This window comes from Dictyostelium discoideum, assembly GCF_000004695.1.
Source record: "Dictyostelium discoideum AX4 chromosome 1 chromosome, whole genome shotgun sequence".
Classification (NCBI taxonomy): Eukaryota; Evosea; class Eumycetozoa; order Dictyosteliales; family Dictyosteliaceae; genus Dictyostelium; species Dictyostelium discoideum.
The window spans coordinates 3482920-3509745 of NC_007087.3; the positions used below are offsets into that span (position 1 = coordinate 3482920).

The window sequence follows — 26826 nt, forward strand, 5'->3', positions numbered from 1 at the left end:
AAAGCAGAAGTTTTCCATGATCTGAATTCAGACAAGATTTCAGTGATAATTTCTTTTTTAAAACTAAATATGGCATCGAATTCATCAATGACAAGATAAACTTTGTTATTACCAAATAATTTTGAACCAACTTTTAATAAAGATTTAATTTCAATCCAATCCATTTTAAATATATCTGTATCCCCAGGTTTAAATGGAGGATTAAGATAATCATATATTTTGAGAATGAAGTTTCTCCAGAAATCAATTGATTCACAAACAACAATTCTACCTTCTAAATTAAAACTTTGAAAATAAAAATGTAATTATTTAAAAATCAATATTCACATGACATATATTTGAACTAGTTATATTAATTAAAACAATATATATATAATATAAGTATACTTACTATATTGATGAGTGACCATCAAGCTCATAAACCAATTCGGTGGCTCTAACCACTGTTGTGGTTTTACCAGAAGATCTTGGTCCACAGAGGCAGGTATATTCATTATCCATCATTGGATCTTTTAATACTCGGCCTTGTTCTGGTTCTAAAAAATAATAGGTTGAGTTTCTTTGTGGTTCTAAAATCGGTCCATGTATACTAAATCTAATGTTAACTTGAGGTTCTGATTTTTTTTTGTTAATAAAGTTGGTGAAGATGGTGGGGCATCTTCAGTATTTGCAGTTGTTGTGATTGTTGAACTTGTTGATGTTGTAATTTTCATTTCTTCTAACATAGCAAAATATATATCGAATTCCTTTTACTTAATTTCTCTAATGCTTCTTTATCCATGTTTATTATTAATATATTAATTGTTACTCTTTATAATAAAAAAAAATGTAAAAAATTATATTTTCAAAAAAAAAATTAATAATTAAAAAAATAAAAAATAAAAAAAATAAAATAAATAGCTTTTTGAATAATACAATAAAAAGAATATATTAAATAAATACTATACCCAGTAAAAAGAAGGTTACAATTCAATATTCAACAATCACTGGTTTTGGTCCATGTTATGCTAAATTTGTTTTATCAGGTATGTCCAAAGCATTGGATGATGAACTTACAATTTCATAGTTGGTTGGAACATCAATGTCATTTGCTATTAATTTAATTCCAGACTATAAAACTTGTGAAGGTGATCCAATGGAAGAAATTGCAAAACAAACACCAGTTGATGCAAATTAAGTTTTCAATAAGATATAAAATTTATAGTGAGTCATTAAAGTTATTTATATATATAATTTAAATTATTTTTTAATAATACAAGAATTGATGACTCACTTTTTTTTTTTATTTTTTTATTTTTTTATTTTTTTTATTTTTTTTGCAATTTCACCTTTTTTTTAATTTTATTTCATTATTATTAGATATACAAAATGAAATCAATACTTTTTAAAATTTTTACATTTATTGTTATAAATTTTATTTATCCAATATTTTCAAATAATTTAAAAGTTGAAACTATAAATATAAATATAGATAGATTACAAAATAAAGATGATAATGATCAAATAAATAAAAATAAAAAACAACAAAAACCAATTAAAATAATACAACTTTCCGATATTCATTATGATAAAATACCATTAAGAATAACTGATAAATTTTTAGAGAAAATTGTTAAAACTACAAATGATTTAAAACCAGATCTAATTTTAATTACAGGTGATTTAATTGAAAGAGATCCAATACCAATTTCACAATTATATAATAAACATTTATCGAAATTAAAAGTAAGTTTATATTAATATGAATAATAATAATATGAATAATAATAATAATAATAATAATAATAATAATAATAATAATAATAATAATAATAATAATAATAATAATAATAATAATAATAATAATAATAATAATAATAATAATAATAATACAAATATATAGTTATTAATGTGTAATTTATAATAATAGTCAAAATATGGTGTTTATTCAATACTTGGTAATCATGATTATAAAAATTCAACATCACCAGAAATTATAAAGAATGCATTAAAAAATACAAATATAAATTTATTAGAAAATGAAATTGTTTATCCAATGGGTAAAGAGAATGATGATGGTAGTGGTGGTATTCAATTAATTGGTTTTGATAATTATGCAAAAAGAGATAAAAAACAAATGGATGAATTAAATAATGAAATTAAATCATCGTCAAACGAAAATTTAATAAAATTAGCATTAGTACATAATCCAGATCATGTTATACAAATGTTACTTAAAGATAATGATTTAAATATGGATATTGCTTTATGTGGTCATTCTCATGGTTCTCAAATTTGTTTTCCATCATTCAATTTTTTAGGTTTTAAAATTGGTTCTGGTGGTCCAGTTATGCCACATTTTGAAAGTTTATTACAAAAAATACCATTTAAATTTATACGTGATATTAAATATCCTGGTAAAAAAACACTTAAATATTGGCAATATGGTAAAGGTTATCATAAAATTATGAATAATGATAATTTATTAATTGGTGCTCATAATAGTAATAATAGTAATAATAATAATAATAATATAACAAAATTAAATTTATATGTTAACAGAGGTTTAGGTACTCATCCACCTGTACGTTTATTTTGTGACCCTGAAATAACAGTTATCAATATTTATCAATAAAATTTAAATTTTTTATACATATTTGTAGGATGAGTGGTATTAATAAATAAATATTTTAAAATGTAGCAAACCCACACAAATTCAAAAATAAAATAAAATAAAATAAAATAAATGTAATAATAGAGTTAACCAGTCAAAACATTTGTATTACAATACGATAATTGTTTATTAATAATAAATATAATAATAGAGTGTTATTTATTTATTTATTATTTATTTATTTATTTATTTATTTATTTATTTATTTATTATTGATGTTAAATTATTTTAAAAAGAAAAAAATAAAAATTGATAAAAACATGATACTGAGTGCTCGAGCACTACTTTTAAAAAAATGTTATCAATTTGATAGCGGTTTTAATAAAATGGATATTGTTTTTTCCCTCACCTCGTCTTTGTAGGATATTACACTATTTACAACAACAAGGAATACCAAAATAATGGAGATGGTCATAAATACTTAAACCTATTACAGAATCTGAACATATTGGATCTTCACCGCTATCATTACAAACGATATAAGTTGTGTTGGTTGGATAATAAACTTCAGTTGGTACATGATGATAATCTAATAATCCTTCCATTGGTACATGTGGTACTAAATCATGTTGATTAACTAATTTTATTAATTATTAATTATTAAATTAGTATATTTATAACTATTATTATTATTTTTATTTTTATTTAATTTCAATAAAAAAAACCTTACCAACACGATAATTATTCTTATGAATTTGGTTGAAATATCCAACAAAAATTGAATCACCAACACGTGGTGAACCATATGTGTATGAATATGTTGGTAATGTGTACCATCCTTGAACCTCTGCAACACATAATGTTGCTAAAGCTGCACCCAAACTATGACCAACAACCCAAATTTCTTTGCAATCTGATCCACATTTAGCCAATGCTGTATCTATTGATGTTCTCACTTGACTACTAACTGACTATATTTTTTAAAATTATTTACAAAAAATAAATAAAAAAAAAAAAGTTAATAAACTATTTTGTTCATTTGTTTTATTTTTTTATTTTTTTTTTTTTTCTTTTTTTTTTCTTTCTCAAATAAAACTACAATTAATACCTACAGCCCAACCTCTATAAAAACCATCATGAACTTTAGCTTGTGGATAAGGTGGATATATAGTTTCTAAAAATTTAAAATTTGTAATCCATGAATCTAGATTTCATTCATTCATTTAAATTATTAATTGATTGAATAAATAATTGGATTATTAATTGTTTGAATAAATAAATAATTATTAATTGATTGGTTGATTAATTAATTAATTGTTTGTATTAATTATTTAAAATTTATGAATTATTAATTTTGATAATAAAAAATACTAACCAACATCCATAGAACCACGGAATGAAACAATCACTTGATTATTAGTGTAACCAACAAAGGCCTGAGTATTTGTAGTTACATTAAAAATTGCTGATACTATATTAAAACCAGGTAAGTTTTTACAAGTTGTGCAATTCCAATTTTGAATATCTGGTCCGTTGCAATATGCAGCATATGAAAATTGAACAAAAATTTCTGCTACTGCTTGATCATATGGGAATGAAGGTAATGAATTCTCTAAATTTATTTGTTGTTGTTGTTGTTGTTGTTGTCCATCACCATTTATTTTAATACTATTACAAAAGTTTATCATTAAAAATGAAATTATAATACATGAAATTATTGATTTAATCATTTTATTATTATTTATTATTATTATAATTATTAATATTATTATTATTATTTTTTTTTTTTTATATGAAACTGAAATTGAAAAAGAAAAAGCAAGTAAACATAAAGATTAAAAAAAAAAAAAAAAAAGCGCAAGTGTGTTTAATAAATAAAAAAAATAATGTATGAAAAGAAAAAAAAAAAAAAAAAAAAAAAAAAAAAAAAAAAAAAATTAAATGAATAATTATTAATTAAAAATAAAAGAATTAAGGTGTTTTTTTAAGTTGATCTGATTTGTGCAGAAAATAAAAAACTGCCACAGGTTTTTTTTTTTTTTTTTTTTTTTTTTTTTTTTTTTTTTTTTTTTTTTTTTTGTTTGCAGTTTTAAGAGACACATAAAAAGATAATTTTTTTTTTTTTTTTTTTTTTTTTTTTTTTTTTTTTTTTTGTGTGAAAGTAAAATTTCCCAAGATATTTATTTTATTTTTTATTTTTTTTTTTTATTTTTTTTATTTTTTTTTGGATATGTTGGTACCCAAATTTGATCATTTTAATCTTAATCAAACCATCATTTTCTATTTTATTCCAATATACACCATCAAAAAACAATCAAATTAAATTATTATAATTAACTCGTTTATCACTAAAAATATGAAAAAAAGATTATATTTTTATTTTTTATTACTTAAAATCGGGTTCAATCAAAAATGATAGCCAATATACTTTGTCTTTAAAAATAGAATTATTTAATTTTATTTCTTATTTTTATTTATAAGCAAAAAAAAAAAAAAAAAAAAGAAAAAAAAAAAAAAGAATTTCTTTCTTAAATATTATTTTTACAATTTATTTATTTTTTCCTTTATTTTTTATTTTTTTTTACATTTTTGTATTTTTAAAAGTTTTTCTAAAATAATAATAATAATAATAATAATAATAATAATAATAATAATAATAATAATAATAATAATAATAATAATAATAATAATAATAATAATAATAATAATAATAATAATAATAATAATAATAATAAATAATAATAATAATAATAAATAAATTAATATTATTGTTTTTTTGTTTTGTATTTTTTTTTTTTTTTTTTTTTTTTTTTTTTATTATCAAAATAATCAAAATTAAAACTTACATGTAAAAGATTTTTTTCATTTAATTTTTCTTTTGAAAGGAAAATGAAATAAAATGAAATACCAATAAAGAAATGCCAAATTCCATGATTAATACGAAGATAATCATTATTATCATCTAAACCACGAGCGAAAAAGAAAGCAGCAACGCCAAAGAAACCAAAACCATATAAAAAGAATTTTGATTTAATCCAATCTGGAATTTTTCTACGTAAAGAATGACGAATGATTAAAAGGATTAATGCAGAAACTATTGGTATAATTGTGAATTCTATTTGCCATGGTGCACGTTCTTGACAATATAAAGTGATAACTAAAAATGTCCAACGTAATAGTTCTGTGCTTTGTTGACTTTGAATATCCATTAAAAAGAAACATAATGCTTGAAATGTTAAAATCGTGAAAACATTATCCAATCTATGCCATTGACCTGATGTCATACCCGATAATTTAAACCACCATGTATTTTCAAAAACTTCACCAACATGATACATCATTGATGCTAATGCACATGATATACCAATAATACCTTCATAAGCACTTCCTCTCTTCAAACAATGATATACAACTGGTATAACTGATAAATTGGTTGAAAATGCTATAAATGCTTGTAATACTTTTTCAGTTGTTATAATTGCTTGTACTGCTGACATTTTTATTTATATTTTCTCTCTCTCTTTGTCAAGACGTGTTTCTTTTATGTGTGTGAACATGTAAATAAAAAAAAAAATAAAAAAAAATAAAAAAATAAAAAAAATGAAAAAAAAAAATTAGCGAAAAAGTAAAAAATGAAAATGAAAATTAAATAAATAAAAATTAAAAAATAATCGTTTTTTTGATCAATCAATCAAAAAAATATAAATCTTTTTTTTTTTTTTTTTTTTTTTAATAATACTGTTTTTTTATTTTTTTATTTTTTTTTTTTTTATTATTTTTTTTATTATTTGTTTTTTTTTTTTTTTTTTTAAAAAATTTATAAAGTTGCCATATCAATTTCACTCATTTCAGTGAGAATTGAAGCAGAATTTCTATCGATTTGATATTTATCAGAACGAGCACCTTTGAAGAAGATTTCAATGGCATCATCATAATCCTTTGTGAATGGATTACCAGTATGAGCCTCAAAGACTGATCTAACTTCACCAGATAAAGTGAATTGATTTAAATTGAAATATTCATTGAGAACATCTTCAAACATTAAATAAGTGGATTTGAATGGTGTTAATTTTAATACTGATTCAGCAGTTGGTGGTTTATAGTTTATGATATCATCAATCAATTTGTCATCAACTTCTGTATATGATTTATGTCTCCAAATTGGTTCTCTACTATCAATCAAATTTGCTCTAATACCTTCCCAAAGATCACTTTCACTATCATTTACTAATGCCATTGAAATATTATAATCTCTTTCAAAATATTCATTTGATGATAAATCAGTTGGTGATTCATTAAATAATCTCATTGTTAACTATTATTATTTATTAAAAAAATAAAATAAAATTAATATAAAATTATTATTATTATTATTATAAATTATTATTATATATTATCAACAACAACAACAACAACAACAACAACAACAACAACAACAACAACAACAACAACTCTACTTACTTTAATACTAATTGGTGATGATTTATTAATATTTTTAATACAACGTTGTGCCCAATCATAAGTTTTATCAGATTCATTTTCTAAAGCTTCAATGACTTGTTCAATTGTAGTTTTATTTTCAAAACAACGTTTGATTGCATCTCTATAGATATCGAGATGAGTTTCTCTACCATCTAATTGAGTTTCAGCAGGTACTGAGAAGGTTGCGATATTTGCAATTAATCTTTCATGATTTTTCAATGGTAAACGTGAGAGTTGATCATCCAAGGTTGGGATCATATTGGTTGGAATTAAGAAATCGACGAGACCACATTGAATTAATTCAGCACCTCTGACACGACGACCGGTCAATGCTAAATAGAGACCAACACCACCATCTAAACGATTTAAGAAACGAATGTTACCAGCGTTTGGGAAGAAACCAACGGCACAATCTGGGATGGTTAAAATCGAATTTTCACTACCAATACGGAAACCAGAGTTTGCGGTGAACCCAACACCTGCGCCAATCGTCAAACCATCGATAATTGATACTTGTGGTTTTGGTGCAACCGACATCAAATAAAACATCTTTGAAACCTTCTTGAAATATTCGCTCAAGAATTTGGTATCGTTTTTGGATTGATACAATTTAACAAAATCCAAACCACCGCATTGAATCACACCTGGTGTCGTTGTATGTATACTGTAGGCTGAAACAACCTCATTTGCAATTTGATATTTTATAAAATGCTCAACTTCTCCCATTGTCATCATATCCAATGCATTCAATGTATCCCTATTATTTAACATACCTCTACTATAGGTTTGTCCAAATGTTGATGGTACACAAACTATTGGTGCTCCTTGTCCTGATATACGTGGGAATGGTACACTAAAACCACTTGAATTCTTACCCATTTCAATCTTTGATTTAGTTGAAAGTGTAAATGATGATCCTGTTTCTACACCTTTTTCATTTGTATCACCTTTAAACTAAATAATAATAATAATAATAATAATAATAATAATAATAATAATAATAATAATAATAATAAAATAAATTTATTAATATATTTCATATAGTTTTTGAAAATTTGAAAATTTAAAAAAATTAAAAAATTGTACTTACATGACCCCAATTTTCATTTAATTCATTTACATTTGCTAAAACACCTAATTTTGAGAAATTTGGTGAATAATAAAATTTCTCTTCAGATTTTTTATTTGATTCTATATTTGTTAATCTTTTATCATTAGTTGGTGGAGTTGAAGTTGGTACGAATGGTTTTGGTTGAATTGGTTCAACTTTTTCTAAATTTTTAAAATCAATTTTCTTTCCAAAATCTAAACCACTTTTTGATGCTTTTCTTTTAACTATTGTAGCATAACTTCTTGAAATATATGTTTTATTACCACAATTTGAAATTTTTCTTAATCCTAACATGTTGTGTTGTTATATATATATATAATTTTGCTGTTTTTCTTTTTTTTTTTTTATTATTATTATATATGTATATATATATAACTCTATATCTACAATAATTCTATTTATAAAAAAAAATAATAAAAAAAAACAGAAATTTTATATGATGATGATTGATCAACACACACTGACAATGAAAGCTGAAAATGAAAAAAATTCGAAAAAAAAAAAAAAATAAAAAAAAATTAAAAAAAAATAAAAAAAAAAAAAAATTACAAAAACGATTAATTTTCATTTTTATTTTTTTCCCGCACTTCTCTTTAAGAAAAAAAAAAAAAAAAAAAAAAAAAAAATATATTCCTTTTTTTTTTTTTTTTTTTTTTTTTTTTTTTTAATTTCATTTTTTTAATATCTCCTTTGGGCAAAGATGAAAAAAGATAACAAAATATAAAACAATTAAAAAAGTTTACCAAATCATGTCATTAGAATTTGGAATTTCAATATGATTCAATCAATGTTGCTATCAGTTAATAATATATTTCTATATCAAATCCAACCAACCACAATTGGCATCCAGTGATCCATTTGGTGAATGTAAACCAGGTATTTAGATAAATCATTAAATGATAATTAATGTGGTCAAAGTACAATCAATACAGGTAATATATTAATGTTAAACAAATAGATACAGAGATGATTACAAGTAATAATAATAATAATAGTGTATTTGCCCAACAACAACAATAGCACAAAAAAAAACAATTACAAAAAAATGAATGGTAAATAATTATTTTTGAGTAATCTATTTATCTATACTAAATCCATATTAAAAATAAATAAAACCATTTTTTAAAAATATTTTTTTTTCCAAGTGCCAAATCTGTTACTTTTTTTTTGTCCTTGATTATTTTATTTTGTCCTATTTTTATTTTTTTTATTTTATTTTATTTTATTTTATTTAGTCTATTTTTATTGGTGAAACAGTGTTGTTAAATGATGAAGTTGTAGCACCATCTTCATTTTCTTCATTTTCACAGGTGTTTTCATCAGTAATTTGAATATCACCAATTAAAGATTCATCATCCATAATACAACAATAGTTATCACAAATATTGTTAATTGTTGAGATGTGATTGATTAATGGTAAAATACTAATAATTATTGGATTTAATATAAAAATTATAACTATTATCATCAAAATATTAACAAGGAATATGAGTTGATTCCTATCATTTAAATATTTCAATAAAATGATTTCAATTTCTTCAATAATTAGTTTAATATTAAATTTTACATTAAAATTATTATTATTATTATTATTATTATTGTTATTATTGTTTTCTAATGTTTGATTATAATTAAATTCGAAATGGTTATTACTACTACTACTACTATTATTGTTTTCTTCTATATTTAAAATTCCAGTTGTATTTGAATTGATTTGAGTATTATTTTGTTGTTGCTGTTGTGATTTTTTAATATTTACATCATAAAAATTTGTTACATTTGCAGGAAATATGGTATTGATATCTTGAATATTATCATTTACATCTGGTAAGTCAGTATCATAATTTCCTTGATTTCCAAAGATTTTATTATTATTATTATTATTATTATTATTATTAGTATTCATCATAAATGATAGATTGAATAAAACTAAACATAACATTGCACAAATAATAGTTATAACCTTTAATATATAAATTAAACCTAAAATATCAAACTCAATAGTTTGTTTTAATTTACTATTTCGTTTCTTTTCAGTTTTCACAAATTTCGATGTTGATTGAATATTATTAATTGTTGTTGTTGTTATTGTATCTTCTTCTCCTTCTTTTTCTACTTCCTCTTCATTCAATTTTGTTGAGTTTTTTAATTTTGATAATTTTATTTGTTGTTGTCGCTGCTGCTGTGAAAAAGTTACTTGTTTCTTCTTTTTATTAGCAGTTTGTGATTTTTGACTATTATTATTATTATTATTTTGATTATTTGATGATGAAGAAGATAGTTGTTTTGATTTTGATTTTGATTGAGGTTGTGATTGGGGTTGATTTATTTGTGTTTGTTGTTGATGTTTATTATTTGTATTGGTTAGAATTTTATTATTATAATTTAAAAATGAGATTGAAAAGATCAATAATATAGAAGAGGATAATAATAAAGTAAAAGTGACATAGGTTATAGTGTATAAAACTTTATCTATACTCCATATACCTGTCAATTGATGAATTTCAATATGATCTAAATATAATCTAATTGATAACCATGAAATCAATAAAAATACCAATATTGTTATCCATGGTATTTCTAACATCCTTTCAATCACTGTTTCAATATAATCATTTTGAAATTTTAATATATATTTCTTTATATTATTATTATTATTATTATTATTATTATTATTATTATTATTATTATTATTATTATTATTATTATTATTATTTATTATATCAGTAGTTTTTATATTATTGAATGATAATGTGTATTTTTTTAAAATATATGATATGGTTGAATATGAAATGTTATTTTGTTTATTATTATTATTATTATTATTATTATTTTCTAATTTATTTAATATTATTGATTGAAATAAAAAGTAAATATAATTGAAAGAATAATAAATTAAGAATGTTATTATGATTTGAATTGATGTACTTAGGAATTTATTATCATTCATTTGTAATGGTAGTCTAAGTATTGATTTACTTTTGTAAAAAATATTATTGTTATTATTATTAATACATTTATTAATATTTATAGAAGTAATTAATAAATTTTCATCAAAAATCCAACTTAAATAATTAATTAATCCACTACTTTCTAGTGAATACCATAGCATTACTAGTATACCAAAACAAAAGAATATTCTTTCAATATATTTTATAAAATACTTTTTTATCTTTAATTTAAATTCACAATATTCTCTCTATAAAATATATTAATATATTAGTATATATATATATATTTATATATATAATTATTATAATAATTTATAATTTACCATTAATAATGAGGATTTGATAAAATTTAATAATGATATTGATATTATTATTATGAATATTGATATTAATGATAGAAATAGAATTGATGTTAAATCATTTCCAAAACTATACCTAATTGGTAGATCTCTTTTAAATGTACTTGTATTACTATTGAATAGATTTATAATGTCATCATAGTTTGGTTCTTCAGTTATCATTGATTCTAATGTATTATTATTATTGGATATGAGTGTTGTTTGATTTACTTTATTTGATTTTAAAGTATCATTAACTATAGTTTCAATCTCTGCAACTGATTGTGTAAATTCTATTGGTGGTGGTGGTGGGGGTGGTGATGATTCTTGATGAGCAATTGGTTCGAAAAAAGCACTCATTCTTTTTCTTTTTAAAACAGAGTTTCTAATTTCATTTCCAATCATTTTATTTAATTTTTTATTATTTATTACTTAATTATTTGATTATTATTTATTTAGTTTTATTTAATTAGTTTTATTATTAAGTTTTTGTGTGGTGTGGTGTGTTATAATGAGTGCATGCTTTCCTTTTAAAAAGTTTTTTTTTTATTTTGTATTGTTTGAATAAGTGTTTTGTTTTTTTTTTTTTAATTTTTTTTTTTTTTTTTTTAAAACTGATAAACTTTTTTTTAAAAAATTTAAAAAAAAAAAAAAAATAAAAAAAGAACTGTTTGGTCACCAATTTTTTTTTTTTTATATTTTTATTTTTATTTTTTGATTTAATTTCAAATTTTCTATTTAATGGTAGTGAAATCTTTTTCAGATGAATTAAATAATGAATGTAATAAAATCAATTATCTAGCACCAATGCAATGATCATTTGAAAAATTATCATTATCAAATTATCATTACATTGTTGTTATATAATTTGGACATATCCAACTCTTACTTTAGATTCACCTTTATATTTAGATACATCAACCATTTTTAAACCATCAATTAAAAGTTAATTCATCACAATTATTACCTAAAACTTTATTATTTGTACCATGGTTCATTATTGAAAATTGATTTTGTTGTGGTTTAGATCCAAAAACTATGTTTTTTTGATGTGATTATAAACTTTTTTTTTTTTTTTTTTTTTTTACTGATTTTTTTTCTCTCGTAGAACCTCACTCCTTTATTCATTGATGCGCATTAGATGGCGCAATCATAAAAAGAAATAAATTTAGTAGTTTCCAAGAAATAAACACTTCTTCCAAGTTCATCTACATAAAACAAGGTGGTATGATAGTCATTATAGAAACTCTTTTAGGTAAACTTCATGGTTATGTAACCGACTTTATTTCTCATTCAATTGGCATCCAGACTGCATTATTTACCAACCCATTCTCTGTAGAGTTTTATGCTAATGTCTCTCTACAATTAAATAACGGTGATTGTATTAATGCTGATACCTCTGTTGGCCCTTTTGGAAGAAACGTTAATTCTCCATCATTTATCATTGAAACTTGTATTTCACAATCTCTTCCAAGCGGAATTGAAAAGATTAGAAAGTATTTCCGTTCTCCAAATATCATGGTAACTCTTTTATTGAAGATTTTTGGAAGACGTGCAGATGGTACCTATGTAGGTCTTGCAATTTTACATAGAAGGGTTGGAACTGCAGGACAATGTACTTCTATTATTTCATTTGGTTCTCATCCAACAACACCTGAATATGAAGAACAAATTAGAAATTTATTAAACACAGCCACAAACGTTGTTGGATTTACACCCATAAATCCAGTTGGTAATGTTGCTTTAAATACACCACCATATGTTGTTGATGTATGTATTATGATTAATAATGAAATTAATTAATATTATAGCAACTATAAATCATAAATAATAATTGTACTTTATTTAACACCTCTACAGATTCCAATCGCTCAAGTTTTTCACGGTGCTCCACAACCAGTTTTCTTACAAAATGTTGCACCAATTCAAGACTTTACAATCGATCTCTTTAGATTAAAACAAAAGATTGATACAATTGAAGATTTTACTGCTCCTTTCCATCAATAATCACTCGCAACAATTAGAATTAAAATAATTATATAAAAAATAAAAAATAAATCCCATAGATTAGAACTTTTTAAATTTAAAATATATTCTTAATAAATCTCTCACATAGTTTGGTAGAGAATTTCCAGTAGAAATGTATGTTATACAAAATTTATTGGGGGATGGAATGAAATATAAAGAATTCATCAAAGACAATCTTCATTAAATTGCATATAATAGGTATGCCAGTATAATTTAAAAAAAAACTGAAATTTTTAATCCTTTGATACCTTTTACAATTTTTACTCAAAAAAATAAATATATAAAAAAAAACAAAAATGACTAGAAAAAAAAAAATATCTATTAATAGATAGTGTTTTACAAATTCCATCATAAATATCAAATAATATTTTTTTTTTTTTTTTTTTTTTATCAGTTAGAAATAAAATAATGCCATTTTTGACATATTTTTTTTTTTTTTCTTTTACTTTTCTTTTTTTTTTTTCTTTTACTTTTCTTTTTTTTTTTTTTTTTTTTTTTTTTAAAAAAAAAAAAAATTTCATTCATTTACCAATTTTAAAATACAGAATGTTATCTACAGAAATATTATTTTGGAAAGTTATAAGAAATAAATATTTATTTAGGAAAATATTTGAAAAAATTGAAAACGAGTTATATTATACAGATTATCAAAAGTATCATGTTTTAAATAGAATCAAATTTAAGAATATTCATTCATTCGATTGGATGATAAAACAAAAGTTGTACTCATTAATAAAGAGTAAAATCAAGTTTAATGATATTATTCATTTTGAACCAACATCAATTACAAATTTTTTCTTAATAACATCAACATCAACAACAAGTACAACTATAACTACAACTTCATTTGAAAAAGAGATTGAAAATGAAAATCAAATTAAAATCTTTAAACAATTATTAAAATTATTAATGAATTATAGAAGAGGTGAATTTGAAATTAAAGATTTAATAGAGACATCAATTGCAACTAGTAATCCACATGCTATTGAATTATTTATATGTACAAAGAATAATTATCAATTATCATTGACATCAAGACAATTTAGATATATTATATTTAATGATAGTTTTTCAATTGAACTTATAAAATCATTATTTAAACAACAAACTAAACAACAATTAGAAGAGAATCAATTAGATAGTTTTAATTTTGAAAAGAATTATTATAATAATAACAACAATAACAATAACAATAACAATAACAATAATAATAATAATAATGGTGATGATTATTATTGGTTAAAAGAATTAAAAAAATTCATTCTTTTAACTTCAATTTATTCATCTAATAGTAGTTTTAGTGATAATATTAAAAAGGAATTCCAAAAATTTTACAATCACTATTTAGAAATTTATGATGAACCAATTGAAGAATTAAACCAAGATTTTGATTTAATTTATAGATATTCAATAAAAAGATATAGTTTAAAATCATTAAAATTCTTAATTAAAAATAATTATTTTGAATCACAAATTTTAGATAAAAAAAGAAAATTACAACAACATAAACAAGGAAATAATAATAGTAATTATAGTATTAATAGTATTAATAATAATAATAATAATAATATTAGTAGTGGAACAAAAATTATAGCACCAATAGAATTTATACATAATAATCCAGATCAAGTGATTGAATTTATTAAATTATATTATTCTGTTGGAATAAACCCAGACTTTCCACCATTCGATTTCATTGAAACATTTCGTTCAATATTATTTAATGATAATGCATCAACTCTATATAATAGGTTAGTTAAATCAATACCAGACCCTGAAATAAATATTGCTCAACTTCCACTTGAATTTCATCCAGTATTACCATACCTATTTATAACAAAAAAAAGTTCACCTTCCTTACATTTTAATAATAATAATAATAATAATAATAATAATAATAATAATAATAATAATAATAATAATAATAATAATAATAATAATAATAATAATAATTTGACAATGATGATATTAAATAAAGAAACCATCGATTGGATTTCAAATACAATAAAGAAAAGTAAAAGTAATTTAAGTTTTATTAAATCAAAATTATATGATGCATTGAAAGATGGTAATTTAAAATTTAAATCAATTCAAATGGCAAAGTATGCATTCGATTTATTGGTACCAATAGATTTTGAAAAATCAAAAATGCAAAGATTTTTTTATTCTGCAGTTATAAATGTTAATTCCCAACTATTAGAGAATTCAATATTATTACTTGGTAATCATAGTTTTAGTTTCGATATCGAAACTATTAAATTACCATCACTTCAATATCAAACATTAAATGAAATTATAACAATGATCAACTATTTTTATAATTATACTAATAGTAATAATAATAATAATAATAATAATAATAATAATATTAATAATAATAATAGCAATAGTAATAGTAATAATAATAATAGTAGTGGTAATAATGAATTAATATTAAATGAAAATGAAATTCAATCATTATTATTACATTTATTAAAAGAGATAACAATTATTAAACCAGATTATTATTGTTTAGATAAAATTGGGTTCAAATTTTCAAAATTTAAAAATGCTACAATGAAATTAGTATATCATTCAATTAAGGAATTAAATGAATGGGCATTGAAATGGATTTTATATAGTGATTTTGATATAAATGAATGTGATGCACATCTAATTTATAATGATGATTTTCATTCCAATGTCTTTGACATTAAAACAGGTACAATTGAATATTTATCAACAACAACAACAACAACAACAATAAAAAATTTTAGTTTTACTATTGAAGATATTATAGAATCAATTAATTATTGGTTAAATGAAATTAAGAAACAAAAACGAAATTATCAAATTGAAAAACAAAAACAAAAACAAAAAAGATTCTTTATAATAATTTTAAATGAACTTTATAAAATGTTAATATCAATGAAGGCAATGACAAAGGATATTCTATTATCGGTCCATAATTTATTTAATGAGAATCAAATTGATATTGAAAATCAACTTTTATTAGAAGAAACAAAAGAATCAATGTTTATCACTTTATTTAGACATTTATCAATTATTGATAATAGATATATTTCATTCATAATGACAATTTTAAAAGGTACCGATGAATATTTTTATATTTTAGAATGTTTAAAACATCAAACAATCACTGTATCAACAATATGTAATTTATCATTTGATGAGATTTTAAGTAGATTAAGATCATCTTTATTGAAATATGAAGAATCAATATTACCAAACACAACTTTTTATAATATTTTAACTCCATTATTACTGGATTATTGTTTATCTTACTATTTAAATATAAAAAGGGTTGATTTATTTTTCAAAGAGTTGGATGAAATAAAGAAATTTCTTTTTCAAAATGAAAAAACTAGAAAAAGAATTAATAATTCTACATTTTCAAGGGCAATAAGAAACGCAACCAATATTCTCAATGAAGAGGAGATAGATAATCTCATCAGTATTTTACCAAATAATGCCAATCATTTTCAATCTATTTTTATTTCTTCAGTTTCACAAAATAATTTTCAAATTGTTAAACATATCCTTAAAAATTATAATGATAGGGAACTATTTCCAGATTCTGATTCTCCATTATTGAAAACTGTTTTTAGAGAAAATAACTTGGAAATGTCAAAAATTTTATTAAATCATTTAAAATATAGATTTACAAACAATTCTAAAGATTCACTTTTCACAGAGTCGTTCAATAATGGATTTTTAAAACTTTGTGAATTATTGGTTCAATCATTTCCAGATTATAATTTTAAAATTTCAGATTCAATGATAAAAGATATAAAATTAAAAGGATATAATCATATGTTTTTTTCTTTAATTATTAAATATTAAAAAAAAATAAATAAAAAATTAAAATAAATAATAATTATATCAGTACTATAAATTCAGTAAATCTTTTTTTTTATTATATATTAAAATAATTTTTAACTTTAAAAAATAAAATGAAAAAAAGAAAGAAAATTATTTATATAATTTTTTTTTTATATATTTTTTTTTATTTTATTATTTATATTTTTTTTTTTTTTTTTATTTTTTTTTTTTTTATATATGTAACATATGTTGTTATTTGAGTAAAAAAAGGTGAAGCATTAATGTTGTTATTAATTTTAATAATATATTTTTTTTTTTTATAATTTTTTTTTTTTTTTTTTTTTTAACCAACTCTAGGAATACAAACTTTGACATCAACAAAGAGTAATACCAAGAAACCAAGTACCAAGAATAAAACAATATTGTGAGCATGGTATGAAGAAGCATATGGCCATTGTTTTTCACTTTGACGAAGAGCCATTGGAATGAAAGACCATAAATGCCATAAGGTAGAGAAAGAGAAACCAGCTACGACAACCAAAAGCCACATATCATTTTGGAAACAATTAAATCTAAGTACAGCACTCATCATAGCCAAGATATTAACAACAAAGAGGATAATATTTGGAAGGAAAAGTCTTGAATTTTTAATGGTATCAGATTCTTTGTTTGAAGTACGGAAAGATTGTTCAGCCTTATGTTTACCACTTGATTCTTGAGCATTATCATTTTCATTGACCAATTTAGTTTGACGGAAAACTTCACAAACTACTGGTTTCTTTACGAAATCTCTCTTCCAATTCCACATGGCTAACTTATGACGACTAATCTTTCTAGCTTTAAGAAGTTTAACGATTGAAGCGGAACCTTCTCTCCATGATGAAATATAAGTACCAGCAAAACCAAAGAAAGTTTGTTCAGCTCTCCAAAGATCAGTAGCTTCTACCCAAAGTGATGGACCACTCTTACCGGCTTCATAAGGTCTCTTGGCTCTAAGAATCATATATTGAATGACTCTTGGTAACACCATTACAGGAATCATACCGACGAGAATGAAAATGATTGGATCTTTTACAACGATTGGTACAGTCCAAATACTCATAATTAATGGAGAAGCACCATAGAAGAAAGCAGTTGGTGAAAGGAATGGATAAATACAAGAATCAAGATTGTAAAGCATCTTTCTCCAACCAAGTTTACCTCTAATGTAACCCCAAGGAGTGAGAGAGAAAATTTCAACTGCACCTTGAGCCCAACGTTTTCTTTGTTCCAAAGTTTCTTTAAGATCTACTGGAGCGGTACCAACTACAAGTACTTCATTGTGATACCAAGATTTGTAACCACTAACTTGTAATTTCATACCAGTATACATATCTTCTGTTACAGAGTTATACATAATACCACCGATATCATAGAGTGGTTGACGTCTGAAAATAGCGTTTGTACCTACGAAAGGACAGGCATTGTTTGCAGAACGACCTTCCATTACTGGACCATAAAACTCCATATTACGATGACCTAATGGATCGTCTACTGGATAAATGTTACTAAAGAATTGTGGTGTTTGAACAAAAGCCAAATCTTGACCTTCATCACTGTAAAAGTATGGTAAAACTCTTTTGAGGAAATCTGGATGAGGTTGTTGATCTGCATCAAGTAAACCAAGGAACTCGTAATCGGCTTTAGTTGATTCATTAAAGAGGGCATTATTGATGTTACCTGCTTTATTATGTGGAATGGGTGGTTTACGTCTACGAAGGTAGGTACATTTTGGTGAAACTATTGGACCATCACAAGTATCGAAATCTATACGTACATTACCGGAAGAGATTTCATCCCATGGTAACTCTTGTCTACCCATCATCAACACTTGATATTGTGCCATTGCTAATGCTTCAGTATTGAGGAATCTAAGACGATGTTGATTATTCAATTCGGAAACAAAGTTTCTAACATAATCTTTCTTTAAGAGAATTGAACGAATCAATGGACGGAAGAATGCTGAACCATGCCATAATGATTGGAGGGAGTCAATGGTAAAGTTGGAAATCTTTTCACTCTCACTCTTTGTGAATGTACGATATGGTGAGAAATTATCATCACGAAGTTTAGCGATTAAAGCACGTTCAGCATCATCGGCATCTCTTGGAATCTCTTGACCAACACCAAACCATGAATTCAATAGGAAATATTCAATAAACCATTGAACCTCTGCTTCAATGACTTCCTTTGTTGAGGATTCAATCTTTGAACTGGTTTCATTTAGAATACCATGTGGATCTTCATGTTGACTTGTTACAGGTGGACGAATATTGTGAACGGAATAAACTGCCTTTTGTAAGAGTACATAAAGGAAATTCTTTTCAACCGATTGAAGATGTGCCCAACCTCTTGATTCACGATAATTTACAGAATCATCCAATAAACCAATCCAAAGGTTTTCACTTGGATAATCCATAGAGATTGCAGTTCTAAAAGTACGTGATACAATGGATGGTGGTTCTTTGTAAGTACAAACGTACATCATAACGGTTGGATGCTTCTTTCTTCTCTTGGCAAGGATTTGTTCCAATGTTACCACCAAAACAAAAGTACATGGATTGGTAAAGTTATTCAAATGCAATGCTGAACCCAAAAATGAGATAAACTCTACAATGATGAAAAGGATTGAATAAGAGAATGTGATATAATCGGTTCTATTCATTGTCCAACCGGCACGATATGCAAAGTAAAAAATATTCCAAATTAAAAATACCGCCATGGTTGCTTGAAGAATTGCATGAGAAAAGTATGGTTTAACTTCAAATACAACCTCCTTCTTCTCTTCACCAATGATTGTCTCTAATGTTTCAGAATCTTCTTTGGCGACATGTTTCTTTTTACTTAATTGCATTGATGATGGTTTCTTCTTTTGTGATGACAACTCTTTATCTTTTTGCTTTTGTTGTTGTTGCTGTTGTTGTTGTTGCTGTTGTTGCTCTTGGTATACCTTGTGTTGACGCATTTTCTCTTCCATCTCTGCTAAACTAATATCAGGATCAACCAATGTATCAAATCTTTGACCGCCACTTGTTGTGCCATATTCCGATGATGGAGAATTCATTTCCTTTGGGAACTGTTTCTTTTGTTCATCATTACCGCTGCCGCCACGAGAGTTTGAAGATGATGGTAAATCATCCATACCTTCACTAATTGGTAAACCTTCGGTTATATTACCATCGTCACCACTACCACCATCATCTTCACCAAAGTCCATCACAGTATTCTTTTTCTTTAAAACACCACTACTCTTTAACTTTCTCTCTGAATCTTTTCTAACAGATTTCTTTTTTAAATCTCTTGCTATCCATTTCAAATTGCTTTGTGATGGTTTTGGTTTTAAATTTCTACTACTTTGATTATTACCAATATCTCTACCAATATTATTACTACTATTATTCATACTATTATTATAACTACCCCCACTACTATTTATATTATTAGGGGTGTTTATTGGGAAATCACCCCCTTCATTTCTATCCATTATTTTTTATGACAAGAAATTGAATTTATATATATTTGTATTATTATTATTATTATATTTAAATAAAAAAAGGATATTAAACTATAGTAAGTTGATTTTTTTTTATTATTATAATTAAAAAAAGAAAAATCTTAAATGGTTAATAATTAATTATAAATAATATAAAAAAAAAAAAAAAAAAAAACAAACAAATAATTATTTTTTTTTTTTTTATTTTTAAAAAAATAAAATTGATTGACACAAAACAATATTTAATTTTAAACACACAAAAACATAAATATATATATATTATATTTATTTTTTTTTGATTTAAGAATTTTTTGGAGATTTATGTTAATTAATTTAATTATTACCCTAAATATTATTAATTTTATATGGATATGGTATTACAAATATATTTAATTTATAGTTTTATTTTCTTATTACAACAATAAAAAATATAAAGTAAAAACTGTTGTTGTTGTTTTTGTTGTTGTTGTTGTTGTTGTTGTTGTTTAATTATTTATAAAATTAAATAATAAAAAAAAAAGAAAAATAAAAAGTATAAATAAATAATTTTAAAAAAAAAAAAAAAAATAATAAAAATAAATAATTAAATAAAAATTAAAATAATTGTTGTATATAAGTGTGATGTATATAATAATTATTATTACTAAATTATTGTGGTTTGTTTTTTTTTTTTCTATATTTTTTATACATATCACCCAAACTAATAATAAAATAATTAAAAAATAAATAAATAAAAAAAAAGGCAAAAAAAACACACACACCCTGTATATGTGCATGCACATATATATATTTAAAAGTGCTAAATCTAAACAATTTGATGGGGTGGTTGATGTATGTGTGTGGGTGATATTGTGTGTGGTTTTGAAAAATAGTGGTATATTTTGTGGAGGTGGTGGTAGTAGTGATTATTTTAATTGTTTTTTTTCTTATTATTTCCCTTTTTCAATAAGTTATTGATTGTTATGACAATATTTTTATTATTTTTATTAAGAGCGTTAAATTTTTTTTTTATTTATTAATACTAATATGGTGATGATATTACTTTTTCTTTTTTTTTTTTTTTTTTTTTTTTAATTTTATAATTATTTTATTTTATTTTTATAATAAAACCATACAAATATAGAGTATTTGATTACTAAAAAAAAAAATAGTTATTTTGTAGTTTTTTTTTTTTTTTTTTTTTTTTTTTTGTTTTTTTTTTTTTTCTTTTTTTTGTTTTTTTTTTTTTGTTTTCTATTCAAATAAAAATAATACAATGAATAAATAATAATTATGATTTCAATGAAAACTTACTTTTTTTTTATTTTGCCAATATTAGATTATTATTATTTTGGACAGTATTAAAAAGTTTTTTAAAACTAAAAATAAATAATTGAAAAAAAAAGGGGTTAATAATTATTATTATACATATGGAAATTAATTTGTTGATAACAAATAATTTTTTTTTTTCCAAATCTCCATAAATTTGTTATTACTCTTTATACAATCAAAATTAAAATAAATAATTAAATAAAAACACACGCTATTGCTACACTACTAATACTAACGACTACCGTTTCTACTCTCTCTCCTCCCTTAAACAACAATATATTAAAAAAAAATTTAACTGGCTGTTATTATTTTTATAATTATTATTATTATTTGAGATTAAATTATTTCAATTTTTTTTTTTAAAAAAAAAAAATTTTAAAAAAAAGATATTGAATTAAAAAAAAAATATATGGAATTATTCTTTTTTAATTAAACTATTAGTTAAATATAATTATTATTATTTTTTTTTTTTTTTTTCCAATTAATTTTAATTTTTTTTTTTTTTTTTTTTTTTTTTTTTTTGTACAATTATATTGTGTTTAAATAATAATTATAAATATTGGAAGAAAAAAAAAAAAAAAAAAAAACTTGAAGGGGGTAGTGAGTGTGAGAGTAAAAGATAGTGGTGAAGTGTGGTTAAAACAAATAATAATTTAATTTTCAAAAATAGATAGAGATGGGTTGTGCAATTATTTATATTTATAGGTTATTTATTTATTTTTTTTTTTTTTTTTTTTTTTTTTTTTTTTTTTTTTTAACAAAAGGGTCCTTACAAATTTTAATACAAATAATTCGGGTATAATTAAATTAATATTGAACAAACTTTATCGTTTTTATATTGTTGTTTCTCTTTTTTTTATATATATATATTTTTTATATATATATATTTTTTTTTTATTTTTTATTTTTTATTTTTTATTTTTTTTTATTTTTTTATGTAATGTTACTATTATATTGTTTATTTTTTTATTAATTATATATTATCTACAACTAATTAAAGTGTGAAATTCATAATTATGAAGTTATTTTTATGATCAAAAAAAAAAAAATTAAAAATTAAAATTAAAAAATAAAAAATGAATAATATTTTAAAATAGATTAAAATAAATTCGATGTTATTATTGTTAATTTTTTTAAAAAAAAAAAAGAACAAATAAAAATACTTGAATTGTTTAATTATTTGAGTATTCAAGAATTTGGGTGAGTGAGTGTGGTAGAATATGTTTTTCCATAAAAAAAAATATATTTTTTACTGAAAGTGAAATTACAAATACTAACCCAAACACGACTTTTTATTTTAAATTGGGTAATAAAGTAAAAAAAAAAAAAATAAATAAATTTGAAAAAACAATATTTTTTTTATTTTTATTTTTTAATTACAATAACCTCTAATTGTTGTAAAATAAAATAAAATAAAATAAAAATACCTACTTTGAATTATACAAGTTTATTATTTTTTTTTTTTTTTTTACTTTATGGTTTGTTTTTTGATTAGAATTGGAAAAAAAAAAATTTGTTTGTTTTTTTTTTTTTTTTTTATTTATTTAAAATTAAAAAAAAAAAATTTGAATAAATAAATAAATAGAAAATAAAAAATTAAATAAATAAATAAAATATGGTCTTTATAGATTAAATTATAATTTTGATGAAGCGTTTATCAATATTATTTTTTTTTTTGTGTATGTGTTTAAATAATTTAATTGAAATTAAATAAATAACTTTTTTTTTTTTTTTTTTTTTTTTTTATCTTTTTTTTTTTTTTTTTTTTTTTTTTTTTTTTTTTTTTGTTAAAAAAAATATATGTATATATTAAAAAAATTAAAAAAAAATGGAAATTATAAAAAATAAATAAAAAAATAAAAAACAAATTTATTTGTATATTTTAATTGGCTTCAAAGTAAAACTTGTGTGGGTACATTCATTTGTGTTTTGTTTATTTTTTGATGATGAAAGAAATCAATTTGGGGAGAGAGTTTAGCACATATTTATAAAATTTATTTTCATATATAAACCACACTCACACCCAAAATCATCATTGGGGTGTTTATACAAACACACAAATATTATTTTTTGATTTTTTTTTTTTTTTTTTTTTTTTTTTTTTTTTTTTTTTTTTTTTTTTTTGTTTGTGTTTGTGTGTGTGTATGTTTTAAAACACCAAAACTGGTTTTTTTTTATTTTTTTAATTTATATTTTTTATGTAAGATGATACGACACAGAATTAATCAATTTGATATGAATTGAAAAACAATAAAAAAAATAACAATAGCAGTATAACGAGAAAAAAATAATAAATAAATTAAAAAATTTAAAAAAAAAAAATGGAAAATATTAATAAAAAAAAATTTTATCTTATTATAGACGATATGAGTGTACCATTTTCGACTTTAAAACTTTCTAATAAAACATTTCTTTCTTTTTTTTTATCATTATTTTTTTTTTTTTTATTTTTTTTTTTTTTAAAGTGGTATCACTGACCTTTTTGAGCAACTTTTAATTTTTTTTTTTTTTTTTTTTTTTTTACTATTTCAAAAAGTTACTTTTCACTACAACTATTTTTAGAAGGTAATCGAGAACTAATCACTAATCTTTTTTTTTTAATACAATCATTTCTATCGAACTTTAATTTCTATTATCTAACTATTTTTAAGATTTAGTATCAAAAAATAAAAAATAAAAAAATAAAATAAAAATTTTTGGTTAAACGACTGAAAAAAAAAATATAAAAAGGAGTTTTTAAACAAAAAAAAACATTTACACAAAAAAAAAAGGCGCCTTTTTTTTTTTTTTTCAAAAAAACCACAAACATTGTTATTTGCTGATTTTATTTTTTGGATTTTTTTTTTTTTTTTTTTTGATTTGAATTTTTTATTAATTAAAAAAAAAAAAACAAATTATAAATACCAATATTAATTGTTGATTATTTTAAAAAAAACTGTTATTTTATAGTTAATTTTTATTTTTCTATTGGGCAATAAATATATTTTTTATTTTTTTAATTTTATTATAAATTAAATCATTCAACTCTCCAATACATTTCTTGGTCAATAGTTTGATCTTTAACCTTGGACAATGTACTTTTTAAAGATTTGTTACATATTTTGATTTCACCAGCTGATATTATGGATTAAAAAAATTTTTTTAAACAGTCTTTTCCAAATTTTGTTTTTTTTTTTTATTTTTTTGCACAATAATTTAAAAAAAAATTTTAAGTAAATATAAAAATATTTTATTTAATTAGATATATGTTAAGAATTTTTTTTATTTTTTTATTTTATTTATTTAATTAAAAAAAAAAAAGAAAAAGAAAGATACAAAAGTTAAAGCAAATGAGAATAAATTGATTTTAATAAGATTTGAAGAATTAATTTCACTAAAATCAACAACGTCATTAATTTCAAAGAATTCATTTCTTATTCCACTATTACCATTTTCATTTTCATCGAAATTAGTATTAATACTACTCAATGAGAATTGATCGATATCTCTAATTGGAATCTCTTTTGAATTTTCAATTTCACTACTAAAACTTTCAATTTTATCATCACTTTGACTAGACTGATAACTATCAAATGAATTAATATTATTATTATTATTATCACTATTATTACTATCACTATTATTACTACCACTACTACTACTACCACTACTACTACTACTTTGACTAATATTATTAATTATTGTATGATTATTAAAGAAATTTAAATCATCTAATGGTATAATTTCAATATGATTAAGTGGAATAATTAAAGGATCATTTGAAATTGAAGTTGGATAAATATTTGGTCTTTTAATATAGATTTTAATGTAACCATCATTTTGATCCACATTTTCAATTTTAAATTTTATGTATTCACCATTAATAGCACGGAATGAATATGATTTACTGAATGGACCTAATGGTTCTTGAATTGATTCATAGAAATCATAATAATATAATTTGAAATTAATATTTGAAATAACTTCAATTGTGAAAAACTTTTGATCACCATTATTAAAATATCCTAATGATTGGTTTGCACCTAACATTATCATATCTGTTGAAATTTCACCACCTGCTAAATGATATTTATTATTATTATTACTGTTACTACTACTATTATCATCAACTAAAACCTCTTTAACTCTTGAATAAACATAATCTATTGCACCTTCATGATTTGAATAAAATACAATAAAATGATTTTGTTGTTCTTCATCTTGAATATTTTGTTGACAAGAAATTAGTTTTATTAAAACTAAAAAAATAAATAATAATATTAGTTTCATTACTATTTTTAATTCTTTTTTTTTTTTTTTCCAAATATTTTTTTTATTTTTTTTTTTTTCGGATGGATTTTAAACAAAAAAAAAAAAAAAAAAAGGCTGGTATGTAAATGGGTATTTTCATTTTTTTTTTTTTTTTTTTTTTTTTTTTTTATTTTATTTTTTTCTTTTTTCGATTTTAAAAATTAAAATTTTAAAAATAATTGGTTATAAAAATGACAATAATATATCTGTTTGTATTTATGTGTGAATATTAAAATCTTGTCTCTTTTTCTTTGTAATTTTTAAAAAGAAAAAATAAAAAGATAAAAAAAATAATTTAAAAATGAAATAAAAAAATAAATAAATAAAACATTACATATCTAAATGAATTTTCGAATGTGGGTTTTTTT

General features: G+C 21.7%; 10 protein-coding genes across 10 annotated transcripts in view; 3 read left to right on the forward strand and 7 right to left on the reverse strand.

Annotated features, from left to right (window-relative positions):
• DDB_G0269752 (hypothetical protein) overlaps positions 1-781 on the reverse strand; it is a gene marked incomplete at both ends in the record, with an annotated part of 1307 nt that extends 526 nt beyond the window's left edge. Inside the window, 3 exons of the mRNA XM_641156.1 lie at positions 1-285; positions 392-614; positions 754-781. The exon at positions 1-285 is cut by the window's left edge and continues 13 nt beyond it. Of these exons, the coding sequence (XP_646248.1) occupies positions 1-285; positions 392-614; positions 754-781 (536 nt within the window). The remainder of the gene's footprint in view (positions 286-391; positions 615-753) is intronic.
• A 587-nt stretch (positions 782-1368) lies between these two features.
• DDB_G0269754 (hypothetical protein) lies at positions 1369-2614 on the forward strand (the record flags this gene model as incomplete). The annotated part of the gene is made up of 2 exons (XM_641157.1): positions 1369-1725; positions 1910-2614. The coding sequence occupies 2 exons, from the start codon at positions 1369-1371 to the stop codon at positions 2612-2614; spliced, it is 1062 nt and encodes a 353-aa protein (XP_646249.1).
• Positions 2615-3024: 410 nt separating this feature from the next.
• On the reverse strand, positions 3025-4323 carry DDB_G0270934 (hypothetical protein; the record flags this gene model as incomplete). The annotated part of the gene is made up of 4 exons (XM_641158.1): positions 3025-3230; positions 3324-3564; positions 3706-3767; positions 3969-4323. 4 exons carry the CDS (start codon positions 4321-4323, stop codon positions 3025-3027), a joined length of 864 nt encoding a protein of 287 aa, XP_646250.1.
• An 867-nt stretch (positions 4324-5190) lies between these two features.
• DDB_G0270936 (hypothetical protein) lies at positions 5191-6090 on the reverse strand (the record flags this gene model as incomplete). Its single annotated transcript, XM_641159.1, has 2 exons — positions 5191-5202; positions 5440-6090. 2 exons carry the CDS (start codon positions 6088-6090, stop codon positions 5191-5193), a joined length of 663 nt encoding a protein of 220 aa, XP_646251.1.
• Positions 6091-6410: 320 nt separating this feature from the next.
• Positions 6411-8480, reverse strand: DDB_G0269756 (hypothetical protein; the record flags this gene model as incomplete). Its single annotated transcript, XM_641160.1, has 3 exons — positions 6411-6908; positions 7055-8029; positions 8166-8480. 3 exons carry the CDS (start codon positions 8478-8480, stop codon positions 6411-6413), a joined length of 1788 nt encoding a protein of 595 aa, XP_646252.1.
• A 937-nt stretch (positions 8481-9417) lies between these two features.
• DDB_G0270632 (hypothetical protein) lies at positions 9418-11880 on the reverse strand (the record flags this gene model as incomplete). Its single annotated transcript, XM_641161.1, has 2 exons — positions 9418-11385; positions 11461-11880. 2 exons carry the CDS (start codon positions 11878-11880, stop codon positions 9418-9420), a joined length of 2388 nt encoding a protein of 795 aa, XP_646253.1.
• Positions 11881-12993: 1113 nt separating this feature from the next.
• Positions 12994-13278, forward strand: DDB_G0270938 (hypothetical protein; the record flags this gene model as incomplete). Its single annotated transcript, XM_641162.1, has 1 exon — positions 12994-13278. The coding sequence occupies one exon, from the start codon at positions 12994-12996 to the stop codon at positions 13276-13278; it is 285 nt and encodes a 94-aa protein (XP_646254.1).
• A 771-nt stretch (positions 13279-14049) lies between these two features.
• On the forward strand, positions 14050-17346 carry DDB_G0269758 (hypothetical protein; the record flags this gene model as incomplete). The annotated part of the gene is made up of 1 exon (XM_641163.1): positions 14050-17346. One exon carries the CDS (start codon positions 14050-14052, stop codon positions 17344-17346), a length of 3297 nt encoding a protein of 1098 aa, XP_646255.1.
• A 322-nt stretch (positions 17347-17668) lies between these two features.
• On the reverse strand, positions 17669-20848 carry dcsA (cellulose synthase; the record flags this gene model as incomplete). The annotated part of the gene is made up of 1 exon (XM_641164.1): positions 17669-20848. The coding sequence occupies one exon, from the start codon at positions 20846-20848 to the stop codon at positions 17669-17671; it is 3180 nt and encodes a 1059-aa protein (XP_646256.1).
• A 4602-nt stretch (positions 20849-25450) lies between these two features.
• DDB_G0270940 (hypothetical protein) lies at positions 25451-26437 on the reverse strand (the record flags this gene model as incomplete). The annotated part of the gene is made up of 1 exon (XM_641165.1): positions 25451-26437. One exon carries the CDS (start codon positions 26435-26437, stop codon positions 25451-25453), a length of 987 nt encoding a protein of 328 aa, XP_646257.1.
• Positions 26438-26826: the final 389 nt, after the last annotated feature.